The following is a 13,917-nucleotide window of genomic DNA, read 5'->3' on the forward strand; positions in this document are numbered from 1 at the left end:
CCAGAGACCTGACCTCAAACTTGAAGCGTGACCTGCGTTTGCAGAACGCACTTCAGTTTAACAGCAGCTGTTTAACGATCCTCAGCTGGGAGTGATGGTAGCAAAGAAATTAGTCATGAAGAGACTGCTAAGAGGTCAGGCAGCAAAAACAGTCTTGGAGGTTTTGGTCATAACATTTCCTTTTAACACATTAATCCTGCATGATGAAAGATTATGCTTACCTGGTGTGTTTACCATGATTCAGGTAGTAGCATAGAGAGGACGTCGGCGGTTCAATTCTCAAGCTTCTATAGTTCACATGACAAATGGTTTTTGGTTAAACTACCACTGTGATAGATGTTTAAAAATAATAACACTTAAAGCAATGTGTGAATGTGCCTTTTAATATAGAAGTTTGAGCAGCATTAGATTTGGTTTATATCCCCAACATCTTTTTAATATTTTCTGAAGTTCAAGTTGACTTCCTGGTTAGTTCTAACTAATACTTGTTATGATAGTAGCAAACTAAAGTAAACTAACATGTCCATAATGTAACTGTGAGCATATTATGTTGGAAAAACAACCACACAGACAACATTACAAAATAATTTGTGCCAGCGTTACGAGAAGTGTTGATGAAACTGATGCAGTTAAATTACAAAATGCATTATTATGACAAAATATGCATCATTGTGAATTCAACGTAACATCTGTCCCTCAGCAACAGGAAATAAAGCTGCAATGAAGAGATTTTGTTTTTCTATTTTTATTTTTCCCCAGAGTGAATGACGAAGCGGGGAAAAAAATAAAAGCTCAGTCCGATTATCCAGCTGTCCAAATCTTTCCCAAGTTGCTGGACTGCAGCTGAATCACCAGCTCAGAGAAAAGTGGAGGCGTTCCTGAAAAGTGATTGTGGAAAACTAATAAACACTCGATTGGCTCAATTATTTAGCCCCTCCTGAACCTACTAGTGTTACATTGTTCTTAAAAATTGCATTTGCGGTTTCAGTGGTGACCTGTGCGACCTGTGTCCTGTGTGTAAGAAGGTTTTGTTTGCGTTGGCTCTTTGCAGTTCTCAGTGTTTCTCTACATCGGGTGTGAGGTATCCACTACAAAACAAAAGAACAAACAAAAAAAAAAAAAAACTGCCACAGATTTGCCATTGCTTTGCACAGGTGATCAAACAAGTCATTGTTCCATATCATATCAAACCTGGGCAAAGACCTGATAAAATCATTTTTTGGCTGGGGAAAAATAACACAAAACAAAGCATTCGAGCCAATAATGCTTGAAATATTTTATTTATCAAAACCAACAGACTGATTTTTTTAAATAAAACAACAGAAAAAGACAATAAATTATTTAGGTAAAGCATACAGTTTTGTCTTTAATATATTTTGAATGGAGCAACAGAGGATGACTTTTGTTCGTTAAAACAGACATCAACAGCTTTTCTCTGAGTTAAAACTACTTAGCCACCTGTTGAAATTCTGGGAAGGGAAACTGAAACAAATCTCTTTGAAAGGTACGATACTCTCAAATGTTCCCAAAGGCCCTCTGTTTGTGTTTGACCTAAGAAACTAGTTAAAGTTTTACGCTGAGATACATGTGATCTCATATTCAAGAGCTGCAGGAGAAAACAAAACAGCTACATGGAAAAAAGAGCATGTCACTGGTGCATGCAACAGTGGAATGTGCTGATAACAGCAGCAAACTGGCAGACACAGGATGCACACGCTCACACACACACACACACACACACACACACACACACACACACACACACACACACACACACACACACACACACGGGTGCACAACCACAGGTCCTGCTACGTTTATAATACATCAATTTGCATGTAAAAACTATTCCTTTATTTTATATGCATGGTCCAGAAACTGCAGCAGCCGATGTCCTTATGCACTCTAAAAAAACAAACCTCACTACTGTTGGTTTTAAAGATTCTGCTTAAGTTGGATTTATTGGAGAAAGTTAACTTGAGTCCCTTGTGTTACTTCAACACAATACTATGCATTTAAAAACGTTTTAGCCTAAAATGTTGACCTGGCAAAACACAGCATTTTGTTGAAATAACATAAATGACTTGAGTCATTGTGTGTTGACCACACAGCATGAATTTAACTTGCAGAATGTGATGTCTCTGATATGCTGATTAGTGATGGTGATGACTCTAAGCAGAGTCAATGAGAACCCAATGAGAAGCGATAAGAAAAACACTTTTCTGAGTGTACCAAAAGTCTAACAATGAAATAACACATAGAAATTAAAAAATATTTATTAGCGATTCAGAGATGATTTGGCTTTTGTTTAAAAAAAATCATAATTTACGTTTAGATGTTTGTTCTGTAAAGTATCTGTAGTCCCTTCTAGTCCCTTCTACATACACCTGTACACTTTTCCAGCAGAGCGCCTCAGAAATCTGTCATTTTACCTAAACTTACCCAGATTTGTCATCTATTAATAATAATTCAGTGTTACAATGTGAGCGTTTCATTTAATTTCTAGCTTTGCTGCTTTGACTCTCCATTAAACCGACAGCTACACACACATGCACACACAGTCACATGCTGAGCATTCACATGCTTGGATCCGCTGCCAGCTCTTACAGACTGTTGGTAACCCTCCACCCTTTAAACAAAAGGACCTCTTCCTGCGCTGCTACAGGGGGACTGACACGCATACACACACTCAAGTGCTGCTTGTGTTATGAGCAGAGATCAAGAACATCGCTCACGGTAATTCCCACAGATCTCTGCAAACTTACAGGGCAGCGTGTGAGATTGTGACACACACGAGCATTTAGAAAATTCAAGAAAAAATTGGAATCTATCATAAAAGCATCGTGCTCCTCTTATCCCGACGTGCTGGTGATCTACAAATAGAAGGCTCGATTTCCCCTTTTCCATCAGCCTCCTCTCCTATAAACTTCCTGTTTCCCTCTCTCTTTCCTTTGCTGTGCGTTCAGGGTCTAAGTGTCGCGGTTTTATCCGCGTTAGCAGAATTCCGCTTAGCAGCTGGAATGCCAGGAATGCTTGGAAAATTGGGCACGGGGCAGGAGCCGGATCTGACATTTTCTTTGATGTGTTCGACTCGGAGGCAGCGAGAGAGAAAGAAAAGAAAGACGCATGAGCTGTGTGGATGGACGGACAGATAACGAGGAGCGTGATATCCAGACAAAGTAGAAGAAGCCTCAGGATCCTGTATAAATAACTACAGTTTTTTGGGTTTTGGAAGCCTGGAGTGGATGTGTGTGCATGTAAATGTGTTAATGTGGAGGGCTGTAGTTAGCCTGGAGGTTGTAGTTCATATCAAGTGTTATTTTTGTGTAAACTTCCTTCAACCCATCCCCCCTCTCTCCCCCCCTCTCCCCTTCTGTTTCACACTCACTCATCTCAGCATGCTCGTGGCAGTTGCCTAAAGTTTCTAGAAACAGTCTTATTTAAAACAAAAAATGCAATAAAACATGTGACATAAAAGTAAAAGACTTCTTTTCTAGGGCTTGGAGAAAAATTCAGGTTCAGTTCAATCAGGCTGGCCTCCCTTAAAATCCTTTCATCAAAATGTAAATTTAAGTTTACAACAACGACGGTTTTAAAATTTGGGAGGAAAGAAATTGGACTGAGTTTAATGGGGATTTCTTTGGAAGACGTTAACACTCATACCATACATGTAATGTTTAAATGCAGCACGAACAGTGAAGACAGAAATACCAAGTTGCAGGAATGGTAAATAGCAAACATTGGGATGGGAGTTGCGTTTACAGGATTTACAGGTTTGGCCCATAGACAGAGGAAAGGTAAGTCATGACGCGAGCTGCAGTTTACAAGTCAATTGTTACCTTCTTCTTTGTTGCATGTTTGTCAGCGGTGCTATTATTATATGAAGTCCATTGCAAAATAGATAGAAAGGACAACTCGTCTAACAGTTCCAGATGTGCCCGCCTCAGCGAGGGGGCTGGGAGGGACACGCGCACTCACACTGTTCATGATGTGAGAGGAAAATTTCATCAATGACCCAGCGAACCTTTGGACTCTGATGGCGCTGATACCGAATGGGGTCTGGAGCGTACTTCAGCACCTAGAAGAGGCACAGAGGGAAAAAATGGTAAGGACGCAGAATGGGAATGAAAATGGGCACAAATTATTTCTTGTTTTCCGTCTCGTTGCCAGACGTTGTTTTGTGTTGTCAAGTGATTGTATTTGTTGAATCCTGTTTGAATATAAAAGAGGAAATATCAAGAGGAAGCACACCAGTCGGGACAAAACACTACAGGAGTTCAACAACAACAACAAAAAAGAGGAACTGCTACCTGAGAGGATTTGAATATGTCAGAAAACTTGGCTTTGAAGCAAGTGGGCAAGTCAAAAATGTAGATTACAAAGTCGATGATGGGGTAGTCATGGAAAATCATCTTCTCCTGGCTTTTCGGGAGTTTCTGTTCTCCCTGTTTATTGTAAGTGGCTACACTAAAAATCTGTTCATGTCTTAACCTGTCTTCTTATTTGTGTTCAGAGTCTTTGGGAGCAGGAGCTTTTCCCATTATCAGGTAATAAGGAAAACATAAGTTACCAAAAGAAATGTTTACTGGGAAATACATAGCACTGAAATCATAATTTGATTTAGTCACCATTTGCTGCATTTCCTGTTAATGTAAAAATACAGCAAAGGTACAAACTGTTCCACAAATGATGCAGCAAATTTGTTTTCCAAAGCTCAATGAAAGAGACGCGACCAATGATTAATGTCAGGACTTCCCAGAAGTGAAACGTTAGTGTGAGTAATAACGTGTTTCTAGAGAAGTTAAGTCACTGAAGGAAGCAGCTACAGGTCCGTGATTACCGGCAAGGAGAAGAGTGAACAAAGGAAGTCACAGTCTCTGTACCCTACTCTCTCTTAGACACACAAACACACTCATGAGAACCCAAACTGCAGTGGTTCTGTACTCTGCAGTGCAATGTGTACCGACACAATACACTTTTTTTTCCTTTTCACACACATAGCACCATTACAACCCCAAATCCCACTTTTGTCTAAACTGTCATTGTATGATTTTTAACGAGAGACAGTGAGAGAGAGCCCTATGGACTATGTTTCAATAATGATGCTATGCAAGAACAAAGACACAAAGAGATGGAGGGAAGTGACAGAGAAGAATGAATGGCAGGCTTAAAGAACAAGAATGGTGGATTGCAAAGGGATAAATTGAAAATGGGAATTGGGTAGAATGAAAGGATGATGGAAACCCAGAGAGAGAGAGAGGAAGGGAGAGACAGAATGCTTACAATGGAGATATGGAGAGATTAGAAAGAGAAAGACAGAGGCGGCATACAAAGCACTGAGAAGAGAAGTGGGGAGAAAGCGCGAGACTGATGGTGCATTGCTGTTTCATTGTTGATGCAGCCCTCGCTAGTACTCGCCCAATTTCTCCCTGCTTGTCCCTCACTCTGCATCTAAATCACTTCCTCTCAGTCCCTCTTTCATTCGCTCACTCTCTTCCTTCCGCAGCATCGTGTACCCAGCACGATGTGGAACTTTTAAATGTCGTTCTCGTACTTGAATAAATCTGCTTCACCTTTCTGTAACATTTCTGTAACCAGACTCGCTGCACCATACAAAAAACAAACCTAAATTAATGATTTTTATGGCCTAATTGATGTTTTTTTGTTTGGATTTGGGAGTGCTGATAAAAAATAGTCCTATTAGTGTAATGCCAGCTCAGCATTTCACTGGGCTTAAAATGTTGCTATGTATCTGAGGATTTTCATATATCTGAGTAACACAAAGAAAAAAAGTAGAAAGAAAGTATCCTATTAGTCTACGATGGGCCTGTAATTTGATATGATTCATGTGGTATTAGTCTTAGTTCTGATATATTACATTTAGCAATAAAAGTGCATTATAGGAATGTTTTTCTTTGTTTGTAATAGACGCAGAAATGTTCTTACAGAACTACTGCAGATAAATCTCAGTGCTTAATGATACGTTCTGTGGAACTAGCTCCCAGTTTGGTTTTGGGAGACTGGAACCCTCTCAACTTTTACAGTTTAGTTAGGTCTAGGCTGCTGGGGGGTTTCCCATGATGCACTGAGTGTTTCTTCTTCACCTTCACCTTTCTTTTTTCACTCAATACGATATCATACAATTGTTGGGATTTTCTCTGTATTTTATACCTTAGAATGTAAAGTGCCTTCAGGCAACTGTTGTTGTAATTTGGTGCTACATGAATAGAATAAAGCTGAATTGAATTGAATTTAAATGAAGTAATGAGCAGAAAGGGGTGAATGGAGTTAAAAAAGATTTCACAATATATATATATATATATGCCGTTTGTATTGCTGGACTTTGTAAATATTACAGTACATTTGTAATTATACATTCTGTCCATTGACTCATTCATCGCCATGTGTGACCAAGGTTAATATGATTTGTTGCTCCCTCTCAGTATTTAATGAAGACAGCAAAAGTTTGTGAAGTGTGAGACATTTTAGGGCGATTTTTTGCTGAATTAATTTTCAGACTTTTTAAGAAGAACCCTTAACGATCCCATGTACTGCTGCATAATTACAGCTGCAATATGCACAAACATTCACGGAAAAATATTGAGTACATTAAACTGTTTATGATTTGAACTATTGTTTTTATGGACAAGAAACTTTTTTTTCTTTTGAAACAGAATGTATTGAAAACAACAGTTTTACTAACAAACAGTGTAATGGTTGTTACAATTTGCTTCTTCTGGTGGACTCATCTAGTTCCATCATAGTTCAACAGTAACAGTAGCAAAATCATCTCTTACACCAAAAGTCTCAAATATCACATGAGCCATTATGGAAAACATCTTTGAAAGGCATTGCTCACCAGATAGACGCAGTAGAGGGAATATTTAGCAAATTTCCCTTTCACACCCTCTAATTTTTCTGCTCTTTTTCCCCATATAAAAAAGATTTCTGCTGGTTTACTGTGAGATCCAAATATCTTAGTGTGCCTGTGTGGGTGTCTGTATAGCTTGCACGTCTTTTCTTTCTTTCTTTGTGATGCTGTGTGGTCTGGAAATCTGTAATTATCTGAACTCGGTGTGAGTGCCTCCATGGTGCTAAACCTACCTCGTGCAGTTTGAGCGTTGTTTTGGAGGCCTGACAGGTACAACCATTATTCCAGTTAGTAGTGCCACAGCCACAGTTGCCCCCGCAGCGTTTCACCAGCAGACATCGAGGGAAAAAGACGGCGTTGGTGGTCTTCAGCTCTTCTCGCAAGTTCACAGAGTAGTTGCGAGGAGTACAGCTGTACCACTTGACATCGTTGTGAAGCCGGTTCAGATCAACTTGACAATAATGCAGAAAAGTATCAAATTAATAAACGATCACATTTTTTTCCCTCTCGCTTTGTGCTTTTTATCAAGACTTACTAATTTTTACAATAGCAAATTACCTTCTCTTTTTTTAATCTGTTGTGTTTTATGGTATGACAGAAATACACTAAGGAAAATAGCTCTTTTTATACTGTGTTACACTGCAAAGTTCCCTTTAACACTAAGATTGAAAGAGACAGGTCAGTTATTGCTTTATGTGATGATAAAGACAAATGTTTGGGACAGTGGAGGCACAGAATGAAGAATGGCGTGGAAGGACGGGAGTGATTTACATTAAAAATATCCTTAATATTGACTGAGTGAAAATGGTTGAGAGGTGGAGACACTATTAGTTATGGGGACAACTTCAATGACAAGTGACTGTAGAGATGGAGAGAGGATTGAAAGAGATGCAGTAAAAAAAGCAGGGGGCATTCATTGATTGAAGATCACAGCCTTTCTTTGTGTCATCACTTTGAAGAAAAATCACCTAGTTAGCACACACTGGACCTGCTGCAATGACTCAAAACTCATTTTGAGGGAATTAAGGCAATTATTTGACAGGTGGACACTTAAAATAATTAATTAAAGCACTTGTTGCTAAAGATTCAGATCCAGGAGCTCGACTAGAATCTTTATACGTTTATTATTCACATAAGTCTGCTCGGTGAAAATGTAGAAGGTGAATATTTGTTCTGATGCCAACAAACAACTGTGATGAAAAGATTGATTTGTAATGTGGTTAAGCAGAGAACTACAACAGTTATCTCAGTTATGCACAGACAAATGAGAGAAATGAAACCGACACTCGTGCTGTTTTGTCTGTGAAAAACAGCACGAGTGTTTTAATTTAATCTGGGAGCAATTCAGAGAGACCACAGGCGGTTTGAAGGCAAAAAGATAAGAGGAAGAATAGAAGAAAGACAGCAGAAGCAGAGCAACAATCAGTGGTGGTTTGATTGCTCACTGATTGTGGTCATCAGCAGAATAATAATCATTGCACTGTCCATACCAAGGGCAGTGAATCTTTACAACACACGCGGCATAGAAATCATAAAGTGGATAAGAACACAAGTTTTTTTTATCTTTTTTAAAGAAATTATTACACAGTTCACTTTCATTTACTTATCGCATTGATAAAAGTAGATGTAAAAGTTCTAAATGTTTATTCAGTGGTCTCCTAGAGTTTGCTGGAGTCATACTCGAGTACCAAAGCTTCAGCACTTATTATACCACAGTCCGATGTTCCACCGCCTGCAGAAACCACTTCAGGGATGCATGACTGAGTCGGAGCTTCGCAAAAGCAACATAACAAGAAGATACTGCTGATACGTTCACCTTTATAGTAGAAAGCAACTGTCCTCCCTGAGTACAAGGAGAAAGCCCTAAACTAATCAAGTACAGTCGTGGCTTAAGCACTCAAACCCTAGCAGAGCTTTTGTCCATATATATGTACTTGAAACAATTTAAAGGTAAAACTGTCAGCATTAGCAGAGCTTCATTAGCAGTTCAGGTAGTGCTGTAACCCCCCCCCCCCCCCAAAAAAAAAAACAAAACAAAAAACAAACCAAAAACACTGGCAGCAAGACAGCATGGCTGCCATTAGGAGAGAAATGCGGGGAAAGATTTTATCATTTCCTTTGGCAGGGCAGAGAGAAGGAGAAGTGAAGGTAGATAGTGCTCTATATATATTGCATTTATAACACTGATGATGGTTGTTTTAGGCCTCCTTTTTCAGTAAAATGGTCATAAGAAATTAAGAACAGACTTATGAGTTATATAGAAAAGAAATGCATCAAATGAAAGCTATCTCTAGTTGAGGTGCTGCACACGTTTGCCTCTTCCTTTAAAATCCTCGATTTCTGTCTTACAGGCAGCTGATATTTGCACATCTGCGTCAGACTAAATGAAAAGTGGATAATGTCAGCGTTTGTGTGAGCATTAGCAGGTTAAATGAGGACAACTGTGTGACAATATTGGATAAGTAGAGAAGATAGTGTGAAATCAGTTTAAAGCTATCTGCTCATTTGAATAAATCTTATTATACATATAAAAATGTCAGGAAATTAAGAATAATGATCATTTGCTACTCAAATTCTTTCTAACAAGGGAAAGAACTGCCATGTGGAGCCTGGCACCTCGCAACAAAAAGACTCCTGGTTTGAACCATCTGGTTGGATGGGGTCTTTTGTGTGTCTTTACGGGTTTCCTCTGGGTGGTCCCCGGTGCTCGAACATGCTTGTCAGGTTAACTGGTGATTCTAAATTGGCCCTAGATTGTGGATGGGAGGGAATCAGGTTATCTGTCAGTCCGTATTAGCCCTGTGATGAACTATCCATGGCGTATCCTGTCTATTTCCCCTTATGACAAGTGGATAGGACCTAGCCTCCCACCCACAACCCTGAATTGGAGAATGGTCAAGTGTGGATACAGCTGAACTAAATGAATCTACATTTACAACCATATTATAGCCTTTATTCCTTGTCCATGCTTGCAAATGACAGTGAACCCATCATGTAGGTAGTCTGCGATTTTACTAAAGATAAAAAAAGACACATTTTCAGCAAGAGATAATTTCATGTCTGGTGACAGAATTGTGAGGTAATGTTTCTTTAGATTGTACAATGTGACAGCAGCACATTCAGACTTATGCTACTGCATTGCCTCTAATGAGCAAATCCAGTAAGTGTGTTTGTGTACTTTGGGGGTAAGGCACATGCTTTTACGGTTGACGGTGAAGGCACGGGGTTCTTTTTTATGCTGTGAGCTTGCAGGTGTGTATGTGTGAGACTTGCAGGTGTCTGTTTAAGGAGAATGAGTATAATCCCAGAAAGGCACTGGTGTGGAAAGGGGAGGGAAAGAACACAGAGACAGATGAGCAAGCAACACTCCAAGAATGACTGTGTCACTCACACAGTATCAATGTGAACACATCATAGGGTCTGAGCACGTGTGGAAAATCATAAAACATATTCTGCTCCAGTGTTTACCCCTCAGTTTCTTTGAAGATTAGTTTATTTGTATTAGCATTACGACGACTTCATTTGAAATTGTTTGAGGCTGAATATGTGTGAGTTACTTTACGGACCTGGAGCCCACCCAATTAATATTATCATCTGGCTCGCTGTCTTTCATGAGAACAGAGGTGGGTGTCTTTGTATGTGTGTCTTAATGAAAGCAAAGCCAAGCTGCTGACTGTGGCAGATTTCTGCTCCACTGCACAGGTTGAATTCCCAATTAGAGAGAGCTATACTTGTGTATCGAAGACCTGCAGCATCTATGCAGCTCTAGGTAGTCCTGCAAAATGCACTAACTGCCCCTACACAGAGCCTCGTCCTTGTGCCAATCCAGCATGCGCACGCACACGTGCACTAATAAATGAGATAGATTTGCTGTCAAGTACAAATATTTACTAAGGAACAGGACAGCCCTCGGGTAGAAAGACTGAAACAGGAGAGAGATGGCTCAAAAGCACTGCAAATGCTGCAAGCTTGAACATTTTTTTACAGACATGCACACACAAACACTCCCTTTCTATTGTGTATGGAATAAGCATATTAATTTTCATATCTAGTCAAAGACATCTGCAGTCTGTATCCCCAAGGATAAAATCTGCTGCTTGAATGACTGCAGGTCGCTGGCATTGACTTCACAGTAAAGAGCTGCGTTGTTCTGTCTCGCCTTAAACTTGTCACTGACTCACTATAAACCCTCCCAAAGGGCAATTCGATGATGCAACAACTTACGGCAATACTTTTGCACATAAAATGGAGCACCCCCCCGAAAAAAAGATCTCTGGTATTAACAGAAAAAATATTTTAAAGTTTCCTTTTTCAATCATAGTCAATCAGACTTCTCTTAGTTGTCACCGTTACTTTGATCACTATGCTGGAAGTGCATGTGCGTGTTTCTCCTGCTGTTATATATTCCTTCCTAAAAGCCAAATTAAGTATTAATGCACTCACCTACTAGAAAGCCTAATGTTACAACAGATCTCTTTCTTAAGTGACAGAGGCTGGCTAATACACCTTTTCATGGGTTGTCTTTGGCTGTCATCTGCGCTATATTTGAACATCCAGCAACAATTTTGCTCCATCAAAGTTATTACATGACTAATTTCCTTCAAATTACAGCAGCAGACGTCTTCTGCAGTGGTGTAGCACTGAGTTTTATGTATAGCTCGGTATGTTAGAATGGGCCTCCTGCTGTTTGGGTCTGTCTGGGTCAGCACAAGGCTTCACGCTCTTCCCCCTCCCCTTCAAGCTACCAGAGACCGACCGCAGCGGCACGAGGAGAAATACTGTGCACGCAGCAGAGATTTTGAGGATCACCATCTGCAGAACAATAAAAAGGGATGACTTTCATCCTACGGCATCAAATGAAGCGAAGCCTGCGAGGTGGTTCAGGAACTGCACTGCGTCACACAGCACACGCAATAAAAAGCCTCATCGTCCTCGTGTCATATACCAGACGCCCTGTTTCAGCTGCAAGATTTCCCATCTCTGTTTCTGACATGTCAGCGCCACATTTGTCTGCTCTTTCAACCCCTCCACCACCCCAGCATCCACTTGTGTGCTGACTGTCTGACTGAAGATAAACTAGTTCATTATTACTACTAGTTAGCTGGTCTCATTACAACACATAAGTCTACAAAGACACTATATAATGAGCAGTGGTGTGAATAATGGCTACTGTCTTGTGTAGTTAGTGTGTGGTGTTGTGGATAGTTTTGCGTTGTGTGTCAGAAGAATGAGGCGACTGCTGTCTCCAGGTAGGAGTGATACACCTGCTGCTGTCAGACCTGCAGGTATCAGGCTGTGATGTTCTTCTTTACAGTGGACAGAAATTATTTTTTGGAGTGGCACAAATAATTTGTGTGGCATCTTATTGAATGCAGAACAGCTGATTGTTCTGTAAATAGTTTGAATTTGTTTTTGTTTTTTAAATAGGGTAAAAGGTAAATGGCTGCAAATAACATTGTTGTTTGCAAAACTTGATTTTAAAATTGACAATTTATATTTGCATTTAAAGTTATGAAATATGATTCATTAAACATTTATACCAATTATTTATGCCAATTATACCCTGGACCCCAGAGGGTTAAACATTTTTTTTAAAGTAATGCAATAGTTACTTTTCAAGTAATTAATTACTTTTAGAATCTTGTAACTCAGTTACTAACTCAGTTACTTTTTTGAAGAAGTAACTAGTAACTATAATTAATTACTTTTTCAAAGTCATTTGCCCAACACTGATAACAGCATAGAGGTGTTCAAGGTCACCTTAATGATTTATTTGTAAAAGATAATAAGCTTATAACTTAGAAACTATGATTTTTACAGGTGTGGTTTGTATTATCAACATATAAAGATTTAAAATATCATGTCACATTTGACCTCTGACCTCTCCTTCAAGGTCAACAGATTGATTTCAAGGTCAAAATGATAATAATGCTATACAGAGTATTCACAATTATGTTTTTACTGCCACTGTTTATACTGACAGCATATAGGCATATAGGGAATTATATATGGGGATTATAAATATAATCTTAATTTGGGCATCTGACCTCTTCTTTAAGGTCAGATAAGGTCAAACTTTCATAAGATGTAAAACTTACCTTTATTATGTCTGCCTGCCAGGTGATAGGCCCTGGATCTATAATGTATGTGTGTTTGAGTGTAGATGCTGTCCAGGTCCTGTCTCCATGTGTTTGGGTTGAGGGATCTGAGAAGCTGCTCCACAGTGTCAAAGGCAGCTATGGTTCTGTCTAAATCATCGAGTGAAAAAGGTGCCTGCTCTGTGACCGCCGCTGACACCTTCCCGCCACCACTGTCCTGCAAAGGTCAAGAGTAAAACTAGTTCTTTAATTCTATTTCAATTATCCTAAATTCCACAGTTTATCCTAAATTTCCACAGTTAAAGGATTACAGCTGAAGCAACAGCCATAACTTTGGAGCTGTTGTTTGTTTCTGATCAGAATTCTGTACAGATTTCTGAAAAATCTGAATAAACATCAGATTTATAAACTTAGCAAAATCTGGATTTTAAGAAACTCCATTTACTATAATGTAAATGCTCACTCTTTACACACACAGCGCTTCTGCTCAAATGAATGAGTGCATCCAGGCCTGTAAGCACTCTTGAGTGTGAGGCTGACCTTGTATCAAAATTGAAAATGCTACCAGTCATCACATGGTTGAACATGAGCATTACAGCATATATTGCACATATTAACAATACAATGAACCCTATTAAACCTCATGTGAATATTGTTAATGCCAAAATCTTTGCAACAATGCTTTTTAGCTATATGTCACCTGTTTGTGCATATGTCAACCTACTGTCTGAGATATACACATGTGGGGAAAAACATTAAACACAGAATTTCTGCTATTTAAAAACATGTTCTTATATCGAACATACACTCTTGAAATCACAATCTCCTTCTTGTCAGTTCTTCCCAACAATAGTCAGGACAGGGGTGCACAAAACGTAGCACCAGATTAAACAAAAGATATTTGGATGACCACTACTCTAGGAGTATAATTATTATGATATGTTGGAC

At 39.3% G+C, this 13,917-nt stretch overlaps 1 protein-coding gene across 1 annotated transcript in view; it reads right to left on the reverse strand.

The window, feature by feature from the left end:
* Positions 1-1,267: 1,267 nt before the first annotated feature.
* Positions 1,268-13,917, reverse strand: part of pdgfd (platelet derived growth factor d) — a 55,814-nt gene continuing 43,164 nt past the window's right edge. Inside the window, exons 5-7 of the mRNA XM_085429884.1 lie at positions 12,970-13,186; positions 7,105-7,322; positions 1,268-4,078 (exon numbers count right to left, since the gene is read on the reverse strand). Of these exons, the coding sequence (XP_085286010.1) occupies positions 3,944-4,078; positions 7,105-7,322; positions 12,970-13,186 (570 nt within the window). The 3' untranslated portion in view covers positions 1,268-3,943. The remainder of the gene's footprint in view (positions 4,079-7,104; positions 7,323-12,969; positions 13,187-13,917) is intronic.

This window comes from Copadichromis virginalis, linkage group LG14, assembly GCF_057382275.1.
Source record: "Copadichromis virginalis isolate Kocher_CV1m ecotype Utaka linkage group LG14, C_Virginalis_male_GT1.1, whole genome shotgun sequence".
Taxonomy (NCBI): domain Eukaryota; kingdom Metazoa; phylum Chordata; class Actinopteri; order Cichliformes; family Cichlidae; genus Copadichromis; species Copadichromis virginalis.